This window comes from Macaca nemestrina, chromosome 1 (assembly GCF_043159975.1).
Source record: "Macaca nemestrina isolate mMacNem1 chromosome 1, mMacNem.hap1, whole genome shotgun sequence".
NCBI lineage: Eukaryota > Metazoa > Chordata > Mammalia > Primates > Cercopithecidae > Macaca > Macaca nemestrina.
The window spans coordinates 23,337,358-23,355,920 of record NC_092125.1 but is presented as its reverse complement, the minus strand read 5'-3'; the positions used below and the strand labels follow the sequence as shown (position 1 = coordinate 23,355,920).

The 18,563-nt window shown below is 45.7% G+C and overlaps 1 protein-coding gene across 3 annotated transcripts in view; it reads left to right on the top strand.

Annotated features, from left to right (window-relative positions):
- Positions 1-1,305: 1,305 nt before the first annotated feature.
- Positions 1,306-18,563, top strand: part of LOC105492957 (LIM homeobox transcription factor 1 alpha) — a 155,380-nt gene continuing 138,122 nt past the window's right edge. The window contains exons 1-3 of one of the 3 annotated variants that reach the window (XM_071074807.1): positions 1,306-1,631; positions 3,124-3,221; positions 5,447-5,633. In XM_071074807.1, the coding sequence (XP_070930908.1) occupies positions 3,146-3,221; positions 5,447-5,633 (263 nt within the window). In that variant the 5' untranslated portion in view covers positions 1,306-1,631; positions 3,124-3,145. Of the gene's footprint in view, positions 1,632-1,681; positions 2,352-2,483; positions 2,637-3,123; positions 3,222-5,446; positions 5,634-18,563 lie in introns of those variants that run through there. The other 2 variants (XM_011760347.2, XM_011760346.2) reach the window with 2 other exon arrangements.

Here is an 18,563-nt window from a genome sequence, read left to right as displayed (position 1 = left end):
TGCAGTGCCTCCTGACTGTAGTGAGAGCTCTACTCATTCCTCAGCCAAGTAAAGGGCATGTGTTCACCAATTATATGTGTCTGGGTCTGCACTAAAAGTGATATGACTTATGATGTGACTTTGAGGCGCAGTCCCCATCCTGAAGTGCCCCATGGCTGGGGAGACATTCTCACAAAAAACCTGTGTGATCTACACTAATCAAGCTGCCTTGTGGGTGGATGTAAGAATTGTTTGAAAGTTTTGGGTTTCAGGTCAAATGACAATCTATCCACTTTCAGGATATTCACTAAAAGGAACAGTCTTACCACTAGTTAAAACAAATTTCATATATTCAAGACCTTTAGTGAAACCCAAACTCTGCCGAGTATTTAAATAAAAATATTCCTTATGGTTGTATCTGCCCTACTCCATTTTTGTCTTGCTTAACTTCTATTTCACATATTATCCTAATAATACTTGCAGTTTGTATTTTTTTTACACCCTGCTATACCTGGGGTGACAGAAAGGACAGAGGTTAGGTGTTAGGAGACATGCCACTAGCCATCTGGGCAACATCAGGGAAATCTCCCAGCCATGCTAAGCTCCAAATATTCATCTGAAACAATGGATAAAACTGTTCTGCCTACTTCACAGGTTTGCTGTAAAGATCAAGCAAAATCGTGTATGTGAAAATGCCTGAAAAGTGTAAAGCAGCATTCAAATGTATCGCATTAGTCTCTTTGCCATTTCCCCTCCTTCGTCTGGAGTCATATTCAGTGTTTGGCTTGTGCCTGCTGGCAGAAAGCACTTAGAATGGCGAATGGGGTCGCTGCTCCTAAGCACATTAGAGCAAGTTGCTGCCAGCACTTTTTATTTAAAAATAAAGAAGTGCCTCTGTCTTTGGAGGAGGTAATAGAAAAACCCTGGCTATGTGGCATCTCCTCTGCTTGAGTTCACCATGTCAAACGGCCTGCCTCATCTCAGTTCAGTTCAGTTTAGGAACTGAAGGCGCCCCAGAGAATCCCACTGAATTGAACTGAACCTTCCCATGATATTCAGATGATGGGACTCAGATTCCATGAATTCCCTTACATTTCCCTCAACTGTAAGACTGGGACAACAATTGTCTCCGCTTCATGGGGGTTGTTGTAAAGATTAAATGAGGTGACTATGTAACAAAGCTGGCACAAAATAAATGATAAACGCTAGCCAGCATTGTGATTTATTTATTGACGTCCACCTGGGCCACACAACATGCTTACCTCCTGGGATATACCGACGGATAAGGCCTTATTCCTGCTCTGAAGGGAGCTAAAGGTCTGTTACTGTAAATTAAAGTTAGGAGGTGCAGATACTTCACATTTCCAGAGACTTTGTTCCCCTAACAATGTCCCTGTACCTGATTTCCTGTAGAGTGTCATTGCAGGTTCATCATCTTGGGGGGCAGATCCCACCTAGTGTCTCCCAAGAGCGTGATTCTTAGACCGTGGGTCCCATGGCCTCTGTATACCCCATCAATGAATACGGTTCGAGCTTAAAGGAAGTTGGGAACTGGCGAGAGCCCTCAGGTGATAAGGGGTTTGAGGAGCTCAGAGCTGCTGGGTCCGCAACCACCGGCGCTAAACAGCTTCTCAGCGCTTCCCGGGGCCCGGGTAAGGATTGCAGCGCTTTTATTGCAGCAGTTAGAGAGCGGCGGGGGAATCCTCGAGGCCGCACCGCGGTCCAGGAGGCACCGACATCTCCTTAAAGGCCCAGTTGGGGTGAGGGGCATTGGGGGGCGACCGGGCCAGAGAGCCCCGAGGTAACAGTTACACGTGGAGGGGAGGAAACTTTGCGTGTCCGAGAGCTCCCAGAGGCGGAGGGGCGCAGAGGGCCGCGGCCGTGTGGTGGCCGCACCGCTAGGCTGGGAAAGGGAGCACCACAGCCCCGCCACGGGACGCGCTGCCAGCCCCCCGCCCAGCGCACCCCACCCCCTCTCCTCCGACGCGCACGCAGCGCCGCGGCCCCTGTCAGAAGCTGCAGGATCCGCCCCGGCGAAGCAGGGCCGACTCGCACCCAGGACCCTGGGCCTCTGCCTTCCCTCCTAGCCTCGGAGAAGCAACCGGCTCTCTCCTCCTGCTGAGGAGCGACGCGGGCTGGTAGGACGTCCCGGGAAGGCCGGCAGCTCGCGACCACGTCCCGGCCCTGCCCGGGCGCGCCGAGGAGCAGAGCCAGGGGCCGGCATTCGCTCCGGCTCCCTCCCCGGCGCTCCGGAGCCGAGGGCGGCTCCTGCGGCTGCAGTCTCGGGGGCGACGCCTTCCCGGGCCGAAGCTTCCAGCAGCGCTCCGCAACTTCTCTCTGCTCCAGTCACTGGGAGAGAGCTCGCCTACCAGGTAAGTAAGGCTACCCGTGCCTAGGCTGTCGCTCGGGCGGGCGTGTTTCTGAAAGTTGATTTGAAATGCATCCAAGACTGAGCCGGGCCAGCCGGGGCTCCTCCCCGAGGCGACTCCTTTGCTTCTGCAGACATTCTCGGCACTGGCCGACTGGCGGGAGGACCTCCCTGCGCGTCCCGCACACCGGCTCCCGCGCGCCCCCCAGCAGAGTGTAGCGCCGGGAGTCCAGAAGCTGGCGGGAAGCTCTCCGGGTCCCTTACTGTGCCCCTTCTCGACCCGGGGCAGGTGAGGGCCGCAACGCGGCGGCTGGCACGCGGGATTGCAAACCCCATCGTCCCGCGTGCCTGGACCCCGTCGCGCGAGGGAGGGAACCCACTCTTTATATACCCATCATACCCCAGTAGCTGAGTTCCTGCAGAGACGTCCCGAGGGCCCACCTTCGTATAGGTTGGGGCGGAGTCGGATTCGGGATGGAAAACCTGGGGCAAGGGATGGATGTGGGGGTGGGGGGGCAGGAGAAGGAGAAACGCAGTTGGGGGGCGGAGGCCTAAGTACATAACGTGTTGACTTCAAGTGAAATCAGATCAGTCAGAGCAGTTCGCAGTGACTGATCTCTCCTCCCACCCTACATTCTCTTGGCTGGACTCTCTCCTCCTGGCTGATTCTGGTCGCCCTGGACACTCCCTCCGTTCTTTCCCAGGAGTGCGGTGGCTGCGGGCGCCGAGTCCCAGCGGACACGGGCGTCAGACGCATCGTTTCTTCTCCTCTACAGGTCCTCCTGGCCCGGCCCGAACATGCTGGACGGCCTAAAGATGGAGGAGAACTTCCAAAGCGCGATCGACACCTCAGCCTCCTTCTCCTCGCTGCTGGGTGAGTGTTCAGGCCGTGCGTCCTGGGCGCACTCTCTTTCCCGCCTGGCCCTGAGGTCTGGAGCCCCGCTCTTTGGGACCTGGTCCGCGATAGGGGAGCTAGCGCCCCTCTTCATGCACTAAACTGAGCCCCATCACTATCTGTCCGTCAGTCCTTGTGGGTCGTCCCCATCCAAATAAATCCAACAAGCCGCCCCAGGCCTCACGCACCGGGCACCGAATTCCGCAAAGCCGCGAGGGGTGGGCGAGCTTGTTCGCAGGCGTCTGAATGGCAAGTGATTAAAAACACCCAGGGCTGGATTTTTAATCTCGGAGCTGATCGACGTCTCATAAATGCCGCCCTCTTCTCACGGCCTAGAGGCAGTAGCATCCGAGACCCGAGGCCTGGAGCGCCCAAGTTCGAGGCGGCTTCTCTCCCCCACCAACTCCAGCCACAATTTCAGCCATAGGCACGGCCGAGAGAGACTTTTCCGGGCCGATAGGCAGCTCAGCGCGGGGATTAGACCGCGCGGCGGGGCCCTAGCCTCCGCGTTAATTAACTGGAGCTGGATGCCGGGTCCTGTGGGTCCCCCCTCACAACTCCTTTGCAGCTACAGAGTAGGAGCAGTGAGTCAAGGACCCCGGAAGAGTGTCCACACACGGGTCTTGCAGAGCTGAAGCCAGAGATTCTGGTTACGGCTTCCCCAACCACTCTGCCCTCGGAGCTTTTCAAGTTTGGGAAGCCCGAGTTTTATTTTATTTTATTGTATTTTTATCAGGAGAGATTTTTCGTTCTGTCCTTTAAACTTCTTGACTCTTTCACTCGGAACCGCTAGAGCGGCATGAATGTGGAGGATGAGACAGTTCTGCTGGAGAAACCAAATCCAGAGAGGAATCTCCTCACCTCCAACGCCCCAGATGAAACGAAATCACGTGCACTGAGCGCCCCTCTTTGAACCCCCCTTTCGGGAACTTTTGGACTTGCCCAGCCTCGGAAGAGAGCGGAGGCCAGAGCAGGCAGTACCCGGGCGGGTAGCGGGTGCGGATTTATGTATACAGCGGGCGTCGCTTTTTGCTCTGTGCCCTCCGTCCGGCCCACGTTGGCTCTCAACGCCCAGGTCTTGGCCCAGGACGCCGGGACCCTACCGAAAGAAAATAGAACTGTAAAATTGAGGTCTATCTCGCTGCTTCTCCTAACCTTCCGCGTCCGCTCCCCAAAGCGGCAGGTTCAGCTCCCGAGCCGGTGGCCTGGCCTCTCGAAAGGGGAGAGTGGACAGAGAGTGCAGCTGGGAAATGGGGAGTGCAGGAGTGTTGGTACTGGGGGGACAAGCGCAAGAGTGTTGTTACTGGGGGACAAGGCCTTCTTTCAATAGCTGTGAAAAGTGCCAATAAAGGTGGCCAAGCGTCGCCACCTGAACCACCTCTCCGCCTCCCACAAACTAAAGGAACAAAACACAAAAAGTCCAAGGGGTAGCGAAGAGTGGATTCCCTGCCTCCGCTGAGTCGCTTTGAGGCCCGTTTCGCCCTCAAGCACTGCTGCCGAACGCGCCTGGCATCGGGAATCCCGGCCGGGACACTCTGCGGCTTGCTGCTTCCGCTAATTTTTTCCCTCCCTCTGTTTTGACGCTTCTTAGTTATGAAAAACTCATGTGCAATTTGCATGCCAGTCAAGACTCAGCGGTTTGGGGTTCATCGGTTTGAATAATATTAGGTTTGCTACGGAGTGAGACGATATTTTTCTGTACCCCCAGGACTTTTTAGGAAGAAAAGAGAAAATTTTATTTCCCCTCAAAAAATAGAACAGAACTCTGCGTTTTAACAAAGAAAAATCCAAATTGTTCTTATACATTCTCAGTTTTTAAAACAGTCAGAGACAGGCATAGTGATTTAATAATTAATTACGACGTAATAAACCTGAGAGCACAAATTTGTATGTAATTTAATCTTACAGGATGTGCACACGTTTGCGAGCATACCTGGGTGTGTTTGTTAATTAAAGGCCAATTACTGATTTCTGTACCCTCCCCCGCTAGGAATTAAACCTTCTCACATAGTCTCCGTTTGTTAGAAACGCCACTTGATTTGATTTTTTCCAAGTCTCAGCTTGGTTGATTAGCAGAGACTCCCTGGGTTGGGGGGCGCTGGGGGAATCCGTGAGTGTGAAGGGATCAGAAGCGGGTCCCAGCCAGGTTTGGCATGGTCGACCTGCCCGGGCTGCTCACCCGCGAACGTCTGTTGCGGCTACAGGCAGAGCGGTGAGCCCCAAGTCTGTCTGCGAGGGCTGTCAGCGGGTCATCTTGGACAGGTTTCTGCTGCGGCTCAACGACAGCTTCTGGCATGAGCAGTGTGTGCAGTGCGCCTCCTGCAAAGAGCCCCTGGAGACCACCTGCTTCTACCGGGACAAGAAGCTCTACTGCAAGTATGACTACGAGAAGTAAGTAGCCGCGCCCCCGTAGCGCTCCCCACGCACTGGCATCAGTATGCGTCGAGGACTTTGTCCTCCTTTACCCTAGTCCTGTTCTGGAAGGCCCAAGAGGCACGCCCAGCGAGCAGAAATTCCCCTCAGCCCAGTCGTGTACATTGCCTCTCACCGGAAGGTGGTAGGGCAGAGATCCGCGCGGGTGCGCGCAACAGTGGCCCGAGTCCCGCAGAAGTGCGCGCGACGGCTCTCCTCCACGGTCTGCTCGCCTACTTTCTAGTCCTCCCAGGCCCCTTTCTCTGACTCGGCCATTCCCGGAGGCCACTCTTTGTTAGCCTTGGAATCCCTCAAGCTTGGTCTCCCCCAAGCTTGGTCTCCACTTTTTACCGGGGTGCCCTGCGGGTTGCCAGTGACCCCGTGTCTCCTTGCTGGTTCTCAAGCCATGTTACCCAGGTGTCCGCGCCGGCTTCGCGCCTGTGCCGTGCGGTGAGACTGTATTGACCCCGCAGCTTCTGTCCCCTGTGCCCTGTGCGCGTTTCCCGCTCGGGTTTGTTCGCTGGAGTCCGGATAGTTTGGGCTCGGAAATGGCGCTGCTGCCATTCGGAACTAGGCGCACAGCCCGTTCGCCCTTTCACTGTCGCCTTCCTGGTTTTCTCCAGAACCTTCTGATGCAGGGGCTTTTAGGACAGTAGTTGGGGCCTGAACTGAAGCCCTCTCCTTCAACCTGTGCCTCTACCCTAGTTCAGGTGTGGATATGCTCTTCTGCACGGAGCAGGTTCAGTTCCCTCCTGTCCACACGAACGTTCTGGTATGTTTAGAGGAGAACTGGGAGGCGGGCATTTAAGAAAGTGGATATTTCGAAACTAGATTTTTATAACACCAAAGCCTGGATGAGGCCAGAAAGTGGGAGGCAGAGAACTTCCTCATTCTCTCCGGGCGTGCCGGTAGGAGCTTGGGAGGTGTAAGGAGAGGGAACGGTTTTTCCTTGCGAAATGTTTAATTAATAAGGGTATTGGCTTTGCAGGGCTTTGGAGATGATTGAAGAAAAGTGGCTGATCCAGAGGTCTCTTTTTTGTGCATTAGGACTGGTGTAGGTTGACTGTGTGGACGCGCGCGTGCACGCGCAAAATTCTGCATTTGTCACTGGTGAATGAAAGGAACAGCATTACATGAAGATAATCAAAGGAAGGTTAGCGTGCGTGAAAAGCAGTTCTATCATGTTATTAAAAACACAATGAGAGGGGCTGAGCGGGAGAAGTCTCTGTATAACAAAAAGCACTGAGAATAAATAGAAGTATTTCTTTTCCTGTTGTCTGGGGCTATGCAAGTTTAAAAACTTGACAAAGTGATTAGACCCTGTGACCACACAAAAAAATTGTTTCTGCCACTCCGCCTTTTTGCCCTAAAATGCTCGAATTTTACCCCCATGTGGAGAGAGTACTAGGCATTTTTTTTTGTCGTTTTGAAAAGATAATAGCTTGGTTTTTTTCAGAACTAAAAGAAATGTGTGCTCGATTTTGGATGAATTGGACAATATATAAAAAGTGAAAACTCCTTATGACAACCTATGAAGTGATCATTATGGATAACATTTTTGAAAGAAGATATGCCTGTCTCTATTCTTGGTTGTCTGTTTATTGACATGGTGTCTGAGTGAAAAGTGTAATTTTTAGGTAGTTAAATAGATTTAGCCCACACAACTTCAAGTATCACCTTTGAATAAAGCTTCTGGCTGATTGCTCGCTTTTTTCTCTCTCGCTTTTCATCGAAAGGTTTTGGTATTGTGTAGACCCAATCTTTAACTTTCTGCTTATAGATTACTGAAATGTCCACATCCTTCAGGCACAACACTGGCAAATTCACAAGTATTGGGGCTTAGGAAAGGATTTGGATTGTGAATTTCTATTCTGTTTGTTAAAAAAAAAATCACGAATCAAAGAAGGCTTAAGGGTCAACACAGCTGTCTGGCCAGTCAAATCTTCTTTAAGGAAGTCAGGCTGTGTCAAGAGGAGAAGAAACAGTTGTTGTAAAGTACTTAACACAACAATGTCCCTTCCATTTCAGCCCTCCAGGTTTGGCGCGGTTTGGGCTTATTAGCCCAGGAGGGTCAGTTCTCTCCTCACAAAGCTATTTCTGCAAAGGGAAAATTGCAGGGATCAACTTGCCAGCTGTTAGCCAGAACCAAGAAGATTTTACAGAGGGATGTGAGCTACATTGTTCAGAGCGGTGCTGACATTTCAGTGAAGGATTTTAATTTTATTTTAAAAATATTTTTGGAACCATAGATTTCTAAAAATTGAGTTTTTTGTCCTCTTTAGCTCATGGCATCATAGCAGTAGTAGCCTGTGCTTAGCCCATCAATTGCTTGTTAGGTTAACTTATTCCTTTTTAAAAATTCCTTTTTTCTCTTCTCTATCCTCCGTTCCAATTCTATTCTTTTTCCAATAAAATAAGGTTTGAATATATTTGATAATCTTAATGGTCTTAGTCTGCATGGTGGTATCTGTAGGTGAAAAAGGAGAGGGATTTTTATTTGTTTGTTCTGTAAAAAAATTAGGCTCAGGACAAACTTCTGTATTCAGTAAGCTTTTATGGAGCTTCTATATGCAAGACGCTAGGCTAGATGAGGAGAGAACAATGAGAAAAAGTCTCAGAGCCTGCCTTCAGGAGGCTTATAGCTCAACACTTTTTCCATCTGTGTTGTCCTTGCCATCAAGTATTTATCAAAGCCTTCTTCCATTTAGAGTGTAGGACTAGATATTGCACAGAAGCTATCGGGAATAGCCAGATATTTATCCTCCAGAGGGAACACAACTCAGTTTTAGGCAATAGTCCTGAAGCAATTACAAAGAGCATTTTTCCTCTTTAAAAAATACAATTGTAAAAATAGCTTTGCTTTTTTTTTTTTTTTTTTTTGGTGGATCTTTGAAAAATTTGAGGCCAAACAAAGTAAATGGGAAGAAAATGAGATGAAAGTTAAGTGGTAAGACAATGTTGATGGTAAGTTAGGGAGCACTTAATAAAAAATGAATATGCAGGCAGCGCCTTGGTTTCCAAATTTCATGAAATTCAAATGCTGTTTCTACACATTTAAATGAGAGAATATATAGTGAATGCACAGTTTTCAGTGTCAATCATAGGCATAATGTTAACAAAGCATGTTTATCACATTTATCTTAGCCATCTGTATGTGAATTTCTTGCTGTTGGGCAGTTTTGCATTTGAATTCTTAGCTGTCTGTTTATGGTGTTAGGCAACCAGTTAAAAAGTTAAAATTTCATTCTCTCAACTAGTTGTTACACCTTCACAATGTCAAACACCAAGTTTTTCTAATTAAAAAAGTAGTATTGACAGTGATGTCTTCACACACAACTATTCATCGGAAGACTTCAGGATGTTTTATTAAGTATTTTTCTCATATACTGTGATGCCATTAGGAATAATTTATCTTCTGATTACTCCCAGAAAATAAGCATTTAAGGCGAGAGTGTGGAACACTGATTTACTAATGTATAGAAATTAAGAACTGAAGGCTATCTTTGTTATGACATGTCAACATGGAAAAATAGCTAGTTTGGTGGGATGACAACATTTCTACAATTGATGAATCTGTACCATGTCATATGAAACATGAAGATAACATAGGTGTAGATGTTTTGAAAGTGGATTCAACTGTCTTCAATGTTCCTGAAACTTAGCAGACAACCAAAATATTTTCCAGTCTAGGGGACTTCTATTTATATAACTGTTGTTCCCTATTTAACTGAGTCCTCTATGATCTGGTTAGTTTGGAGTTTTCCCTGAATTTGTTCCAAACAAATACTGCAGTTGGACTTCAGTCTGAGACAGAAGAGACTGCTGAATAACGGGAATGTGGTAATACAATAGATAATTAAGCCCTTTGGAAGGGATCCCACAGTTAAATCAAGTTTTTATTGTTTCTTTCATGTGCCTGGCTCTGTGGGTCAGGCGGGGCCCTCTGCCCTCACATATGAAGTTTATCATGATCCCTTGGATTGCTCTGGACATCCTAGGAGCAGAGTGGGATAGTATTGCTGTCATCAGGGCTGTTCTCACAACATCATAACTCCCCGCATGTCAGCAAATCACAGGCCTTGGGAAATCTTTCCTCAAAGAGCCAGTGGATGTTTTCTTCCCTTTCTTTTGGAGCAGACCAATTTTCCAAAGAAAGGGACTGAAAAAGGGGAAAGTGGCTGTCACACTTAGAGCTTTCTCTGCATCTTTCTTTGGACCCGCTGATTGGCAGCTCCGTGGTGAAAAAGACTTAGGTAATGATATCTATTAGCATCAGTAATGAACTAATTCTGCATTTTATCAAGGTAGTCGAGGAAGTGTGTGTGTGTGAGGAGGAGTTAGTTTAGTTTTATTACTGTGACATTACTTGGAGATCAAAATTGGGCATGCAGTTACTCATGAAAGGGGCCGGCAGATGGAATGACAGAGGCAATTGTTACATTTTTGCTTTACTTTATCTTTTGTTGGCCCCACTCCTGGCACAATAAAATTTCAGGAATATAAAAATCAAACACAGCTAGGCAATAAACTGATGTCTGTGTTAAATTGTAGGGGGCTTAGCTCGGCGTAAGCACCATCCATGGGCTGTGGTTGTGTTTGTGCAGGCACTTAATCTCTCTCTCTTTTTCTCCCTTTTTAATTTTAGAGGGTGATTGGAAACATTCCTTGTTCAGAGGTGTTTTCTCTTTTTATATGTATTGGTCCCTGGGAAAGACTTTCTTGGAATCTAAGACTTAAAATTTTGCAATAAAATTAGATAGCAGGAGTAGATATTAATAGTATTCTGGGAATTAAAATACTAGATATGAACATTCCTTTTTACAGTAGGCTTATGGGATTCTTTTGATCCTTACATAAATGGAACACATTTTTAAAAGTTATTTATTCAGTCTAGTTTTACATATTACACGTACCTGGCTAGGAAATAGCTTTTGATATTCAGATTTTAGTGCCAGTAACTTTCCTGATCATTCATTGTTCTCTTGCTTTTTCATTTTTCGTATTTATAACATTTGTACTAATCGAAAGACCACTAATTTCAGGGAAGCCTCTTCATTATTGCTTTTTAATTCTGGGAAGGTTTTTGGAGATAGTGGGCAGGAGCTGTTTCTCTAATGAGAAAAATTCCAATTATTTCATTATCAGCTATTTTTTCTTTTATAGTCAAAGTAATTATTTAGGTCATAGTGTTTAGAGGGGAGAAAGTAGACAAAGGTTTAAAGTACTCATGATATGATCAGAAATTTACTAAAGCATCTTAGAATAAATGCATTTTACAAAATGTCATTGTTGGATTTTATGAAGTTCAAAATAACCAATACTGAATGTTACGATCTTGGTTATTAAGTACAGATATACAACACTGGAAAATGAATTATGAGGAAAAAAAGCACAATCACATCCACAAGAGAAAGATTTAAAAATAATTTCTGCTCTAACTCTGAAACCTTAGCTCTACGTCAGTGTTTTTCAATTTTCTTTCTTTCTTTTTTATAAACATTTTTCTGACATGAATTTGTAAATGCTCTTACGTATCTTCAGAGAGAAGTTCCCATATGAGCCACTTGGAGGGTGAGCTAGAGGGTTGGGGGCTGGATGGGGTGAGCTGTGTCTCTCCTACCCTCTGCAGAGAAGCAGAAAGGCTCCTATGTGGGAGGGCTCAGCCCTGTGTCCAGCATGGCTGAGGCTTCCTCTTAGGAATATTCTATATCCTTTTCTTCAAGAAGTCTCTTAGGAACATTAGACAGTCGCTGCCTTTTCAGATTTGGTTTGAGGAAGTTGGTAATTTTAAGAGCAAAGTGTAGAAAAGGTTCTGGAGCAAATATCACAGAGGACAAAGAAAAGATGCCTTTTTCCCCTTTGGGCCCCCTTAGAAGGGCCTGTTTTCTGAAAGAGAGGGAGGCTCTGGTTTGGTACCCCATAGGATCAACATTTTCTCCTTAGTCTCCTTTGACTAGCATGACAGGAGGTGTTTTAGTCATTTTATCATAACTGAAATTAGTTACGTTATCATTGACCAATGTCGACTGTAGCTTTGTGTCTCCTTGTCATATCTTAAATAAAATCTGTCCAACCGTCTTGCTAAAATGAAGCGAACACCCCCCAAATGTCAAATTGTTATTTTAGTAAAGCACAATTATCTGTCTATATTTTTAACCAAGATGAAATTAATAAAATTGCTATGGCCCTGGTGTTAATTAACGGGAGGATTAGAGCTATATCGGCTAAAAAGGAGGTGTAAACACTGTAATCTTGCTACATGTTTGTTTTCACACTACTGAAAATAAATAAAATGAGACTTAGGATAGGGATTAAGTTTCTTTTGGCATTAGACAGCAGATGCAACTGGAATGCAGTAGAAACCCTGAAGTATTAGTGAAGACATGGTGTAAGGAAGAAAACTGTAGCCCTACATCGGTTTCCTACCCTGTGGGTATACTTAGTCCCGTCACAAATAGCCCCATCTGGGTAGTTAAAAAAGGATTTTGAAAGCCTACCCCTGTGCTGTTCTTTACAGTGGTGAACCAAGGCAACCAAGTCATCTGTAGAGCTTGTCGCCTTGCTGCCATGCACAGATTAGCTAGAATTTAATGAAACGATTGCCAGATTCCCCATTATTGCACCATAATGTCATAACAACTAAAAATACAAAGTGGACTGTGCTTTTCCTAGTCCTCTAACTGAAGTCACATGAAAGAGTTTGATCTCTTCCAGCCTTTCAAGATTCCAGTTTGGGAATCCTATTTTTGGATAACAGCAAATATGTCTGGCCTTTCTGACTCTCTGGGCCTCCAGTGTATCCTTGCACCAATAGATCGATCTGTGTTTTATTATTATCGTTGTATAACAGAGTAATAGATAGAGCTATCTATCTCTGAGAGCTATCTGGCCACTATGGATTGGACTGCCTTATCCTACAGGTCCGATTGAACTCCATCTGTATTAAAAATATCTTAAGTGTCCACCGTTGCTGGGAATGGACCACATGCTGTATCTGGACTTCACATCTGCCTCTGTCCCCTTCTCCCTCCCTTATACCCTATAGAATTCTATTAACTTGACTCTTGCAACCACCCATCAGATGTTGCTTAAACTCCATTTCGTCAGCTGCCTCAGTTTTTGCCCAAACCATTTTTGTGGACTGTTAGTGTTCTTTTGATTTTCTAGTTAGCCATTTATTTATTTAGTAGAGACAGAGTCTTGCTATGTTGCTCAGGCTGGTCTCAAACTATTGGCCTCAAAGCGATCCTCCCACCTTAGCCTCCCAGAGTGCTGGGATTATAGGCATGAGCTACTGTACCTGGTCTAATTAGCCTTTTAGATACACAAAATAACAGTCACATGGCCACTCAGTTGGGTGAGGCTCAGGCAAATAGATGGTGAGTGGCATAACTCTCAAGTATGCATGACCTCATGACCATTACTCTTTGGGTAACCATTTAGGGGCCTCTAAAAACCTTTCTGACCGTGCCTGGTACCTTAGTGGATGCTGGATTATGTCTTGCTACTACAGGTGGGTGTGTTTTGGTGGGTGAGAGAGGTGCCAAGTGCCTGCGTCTGATGCTGTCACCAATAAACCAGGAGAGTCATTTGGCCAGAAGCCTGGCATTTGGTAGGACGTAAATATGTCACTCATTCTCAACTCTTGGCTACTTCTTTGAACATCACACTTCTCCAGCCTGGAAAGAAGCATCCTTCATCTCTTGAGCACGAGGTTCTACTGCTGCGATGAGAGGAGCTCTTTGGAGCAGCTTCCTCTCTAATTCCATCCCGCCCCTTCAGTTGCACAGCAGCCACGCCTTGACTCACAATTCTGTTGCCTCCTCCCTATCAAGCCTCAGGAATCTTTAAAAGGACTTTTCGAAACAAAACAAAACACCCCCTCCTGAACTCCAGATTAGCCTCTTAAGCTCATTAAAGTTCCTTTAAATACCAAAATGTTGGGCTCCTGGGGACTATCCCCCCAAACCATATTTTCATTCTTAACATTGTTGTCATTCATTGTGCAACAGATTAAGGCCAGCTCCCTCTGGGCCCAGAAATAGGCCCCCTGTCTCTGCAGGAGGGTCCGAATATGTCTTTGTTTGAGCACCCGACAGCCTGAGCCTGAGTGGGAGCTGATGCCAGCTTGGCCTGGGGCCCCCAGCTCCAGGGCGGGGAGAGATCGATGTCTCTCCTGAGCATGGGGCCCTGAAAAGGGAATGGGCAGTTGAGAGGAGAAAGTGTGAGTTTTTGCAGTTTTGCAGTTTCACAAGCTTGGCAGTCATTGGGTCCTATCCCAGTCACTGGAGAGAATCAGGAATGGGCAAGTGCTCTGATGGCCTGGATTTAAAGAGCTGTCCTTGTCCTAAAGAATCAGGGTGGCTTTAGGAGCCTTTGAGAAACACTAGAGCCTGGTTTCTGTGCATCCCCCAGGCATTCCTGGTCCATCACAGTCCACAGGTAGATTTTTATGGACATGCCTGCCTTTTGCCTAATATTTCTTCCCTTATTTCAGCCTCCTTTCCAAAGAGCTTCCTTAATAACATCCCGCCTCCTCTCTGTCATTGCAGGCTTCCTTCTCTAAAGCTGGCTCTTGGGGAGAGCTTTCTGGTTTTGACAGTGGAACAAATCCTTTTAAACATAACCATCTAGAGTTTCCTCCCCTGCTATTGGCTACCCCCTCACTCTTTCTCCTCTTGCTCCTCCTCACATTGTGGCAGGAATTCCTGCTGTGCATGTGTTCTCCGGTAATGACAGCCACCATCTTCACAGGGATGCAGGCATAGCTCTTCAGGGATGAAAACCAGTTGGCAGTGCCATGAGATAGACTCTGGAAATCCAGAAGGGAAGAACATCCCGGGAGACCCCTCTCTTCCTCTTTTCGGCTGGAGTTTTGATTGCACACCTCTTTCCCCTGGAGCTCTGTGCACCTTGAATTTCTGGATTCACTTATTTTTCTAAGCCTCATTTTCAGAATCTCAGCTTGGCTGTGCCTTCTTGCTTGTCTCATGCTCTGAACCCATCTTGTGACCTTTTATGTTTCATATTGCTTTGTGTGCCGGCTAGAGTTGGCTCTTAGTTAGCTGTCAAATTGGGAGAATGTTATGAAATAATTCACACTGGGATGGACAAGATAATGTTCTATTCTTCTGAAGATACTTTTTAACTGGAAGGGTGTTCAGTCAAAGGAATGACTATGTTAGGGTAGAATTTTAGGCTCTAGACTGGAACCACTAGTGGAAGACATAATTTTGTGCAAATAACACTTTGTAGGAGGTGTCCCTGTTTATCTATATGAATGGCTGGTCAGTATTATGCACCCACTTTTTTCTTCTGGGTTTTATTTTCTTTATGCTTTGTCTTTGGTTGGGATCTTCCATTTTAAAAAACCCGTATTCATAGATGGAAGGGGATAGACAGGTGGGTATGAGTGGTTTGGGCACGGCATATCTCTCTCCATTACTGAAAAAATAATTTGAAACACATGTCCTACTGTCAACAGGTGTCCAAGCAATGGTTTTCTCATCTATACAACAGAATGTAAGAATAATGACCTCATAAGGTTATTAAGAAAATTAAAGAAGGTAATGAACCTGAAAGGCCTTTTGGTAAAGTGTATAGTACTCTACAGGATTGGGTGTTATTATTATTATTTATACATGAGTAAAAGCTTATACATAGTTTTAGAAGCTGTGTATGATAAGCCAAAACAGTGTAGTTGTTAAGAGACTTAGGAGCCAGAGCATCTGGGATCAAATCTTTGTCCTGCTGTTCCTTAGCTGTGTTACCACGGGCAAGGGTCTTACTTGCTCTGTGCCCATTTCTTCTCTCTAAAACAGGGATAATAACAGTACCAACCTCAAAGGTTCACTTTTGTTTAATATTTGAAATGCATGCCGATCAATGCTTGGCTCACAGAAAATGCTGTAAAATGATTCATTGAAAAAATGTATCCTTCTCAGTTTTCAAAGAACCTTCACATATATTATCTCTATTGATCCTCACAACAGTTTTAAAAGTTAGGTAAGGAGAAGTTTTCGGTTTTCTCCTCTTATACTTTATAGCTGAGGAAATAAAGGCTCAGGGAAGTTAACAACTTGCCCAAGGTCATGCTGTTGCAGAAGAGGAAACTGGGATGCTGTCCCCAGCCTAACTCCTTTTCCAATGGCCTTTCCACTAAATCACACCATCTGCTGCTTGAATTCTGGTGTTCACACCCCAGTGAGATCACAATTCTCAGTTTGTCCTGTTGAACCAGCTCTTGGAAAACAAGTCCCCACCTGCTAGATACTTGAGCTTTCAGGCAGCCTCCCGATGGTCAGCTGTTTATAGTATTCTGTGGTTTTAAAGGAAGTTTTTAGGATTTGAGGATTGCCTCTATGTGTGTATGAGAAATCAGCTCATGTACGATCATTGCTCTTGTTTGTCAAACTCCTTCACACACAAAGCTGCCCTTGCCCATCCTTTCCTATCCCACATCATCCACATTGATCTCTATTGCCCCTGTAGCATATAGCATAGCTGTTCTTCCCCTCAGCCCCCAGAAGAAGGACAAAAAGGCAGGCGGAATCCATTTTCTTTCTCTCCAGCTCCCAGGGTTTGCTATTGGTGACTTTTGTCCCGGGAGCTTGTCTGCACATTTGGCAGCAGAACTGTTGAATATCATATCCGGAGCTTCCAGCATAACTTCCATCGGGACCAGCCGGCAGCTGTCCATCCATTCCTTGCATAACCCCTTTCCAAGTTTTCTTCTGAACTGTGTTGTATTTTCAAACAAACCTCAGCCTTAGCTAGAAAAGATCCCACTGTGCCCCCAGTGGAGGCTGATTTCCAGAACTGTTGACATCCCTCTTGTTTGTTACTTGGCCTGGCTGTATCAAAAAGTGATAATGGAATCCCAGTTTTTAAGGAGTATTCTTGTATTGTATTATTTCTCTCACCATTGCTGAAATTTTATTCTCTTACAACTAGTTCTAGTCCATTTTGGAGAGGTGAAATATGTGTCTGAATTTAATATGTGTAAACTGATATTTAATGAAACTGGAGATTTCAGGTAACATATGAGCAACTGGAATGTACTTTACCTAGTTGCATGTGGAATTTTCTAATTTAGAGTTAGACACTTATAAACAGTTGGTTCATTAATTAAATCACTCATTCATTCATTTAATCATCAAACATCCGTATTAAATTCCTGTATGTGTCCAGTATGTAAAAATGAATAAAACAAATCACTGATATACTAAAGGTCTAGCAGAGACTATTTAGACATGTAAATTAAGCAGGTGCTTGAAAAAAAGAGTAACATTATTTTAAGAAAGGCTGGCCACAGGGATAGAGAACCAGCTTATCTAAATTCCTTGGTTCTGTATTACCATGTACTGTTCATCATCTTCAAGGCACTTACTACAAATTGAAATGTATATATATATATACACACACATATATTTGGTTTATTGTCTGTCTGTGTCACTAGACCATAAGCTCTATGAATGAAGACACTTCTTGTTTTTGTTTTGTTTTATAACCCCTGCATCTTCATAATCTTACACAGTATTCAGCGAATACATGTTAGTTGAATAGATAAATTAATGACATGACTTGCTCGGGGTTGTTTAAAAAGCTTCATGGAAAAGGTGACATGTTAACTGGCTCTTGGAGGACGAGTGGGAATGTAGGAAAAGGGGAGAGGATGGTAGAATCCAAGTGGAAGAAGAAATATGTGCAAATGGAAGAAGTCCTGAAAAGGAAGTGTGCTAGTCACTGTGGTCACTGGTCGTGGACATGGTGGTGCCACAACATCAAGTGCATTTAGAGTATGGCTGGTTGTGGACTGCAAAATCATGCCAAGTGGCTAGGAGTGTTGTGTAACATGCAAAGAACGTTCGTTTCATACTGTGGTTAGTAGGCAGCCAGCAGGGATTTCTAAGCATGAAATATTGTGGCCATATTTATTTTCTGGAAAGGTAATTCTGGTGGCAAACAGGGGCACTGGTAGGAGCCTGGGTAGAGACTGGCAGAGACCACTTGGATAGCTGTTGCTATAGTCTAGACAAGAGATAATAAGGATATGAATTAAGGTGAGACATTGGGAATGAAGAGGACAAACATGACCTGGAAAATATTCCTGACATAGGATAATTTGAACATCATGACTTTTGACTGAGGAAAGGGATAATAAAGAGAGATTTGAAGATGATCCAGAAGGGACAAGGTGGACTGTCCTGTCAGTACCTGACAGAGGGAATTTAAGAAGTGAGCAGGAGACAGGCAGAAGCGGACAATGAGAATAACTGTGAACATGCTATGCTAAGTTACTGGCGGGACAGTCAGGTGCTGATGTCCAGGAGGCAACTATGAAAGAAGATCTGGAAACTAGTCAGGGCACAAGACTTTGGGATACATTGTCATATAAATATGAGAAGAGGAGAATGCCCAAGGGTGTACTACGTGGAAAGAGAGCCAAGGTTCACTCTGTGGGGAACACCAGAATTCAAAGAGCTGTGGGAGATTCTATAATGAGATGACACAGAGGCAGGGGAGAACATCGGAGTGAGTGGAGTTCTGGAAGGCAGGGCAGTAGTAGGGAATTTCAAGAAGTAGGGCTTCCTGTTTGCCCTTATTAAGAGTAGTTTTGGCCGGGTACAGTGGCTCGTGACTGTAATCCCAGCACTTTGGGAGGCTGAGGTCGGTGGATCACTTGAGTCCAGGAGTTTGAGACCAGCTTGGGCAAAACATTAGCCAGGTGTGGTGGCACGTGTCTGTGGTCCCACTTGCTTGGGAGGCTGAGGCGAGAGGATGGCTAGAGTTCAGGAGTTCCAGGCTGTAGTGAACCATCACCACTGCACTCCAGCCTGGGCAACAGAGCAAAATCCTGTCCCAAAAAACCAAACAAATTAGGTTTGCTAGAGGCATAGAGGGTACAGG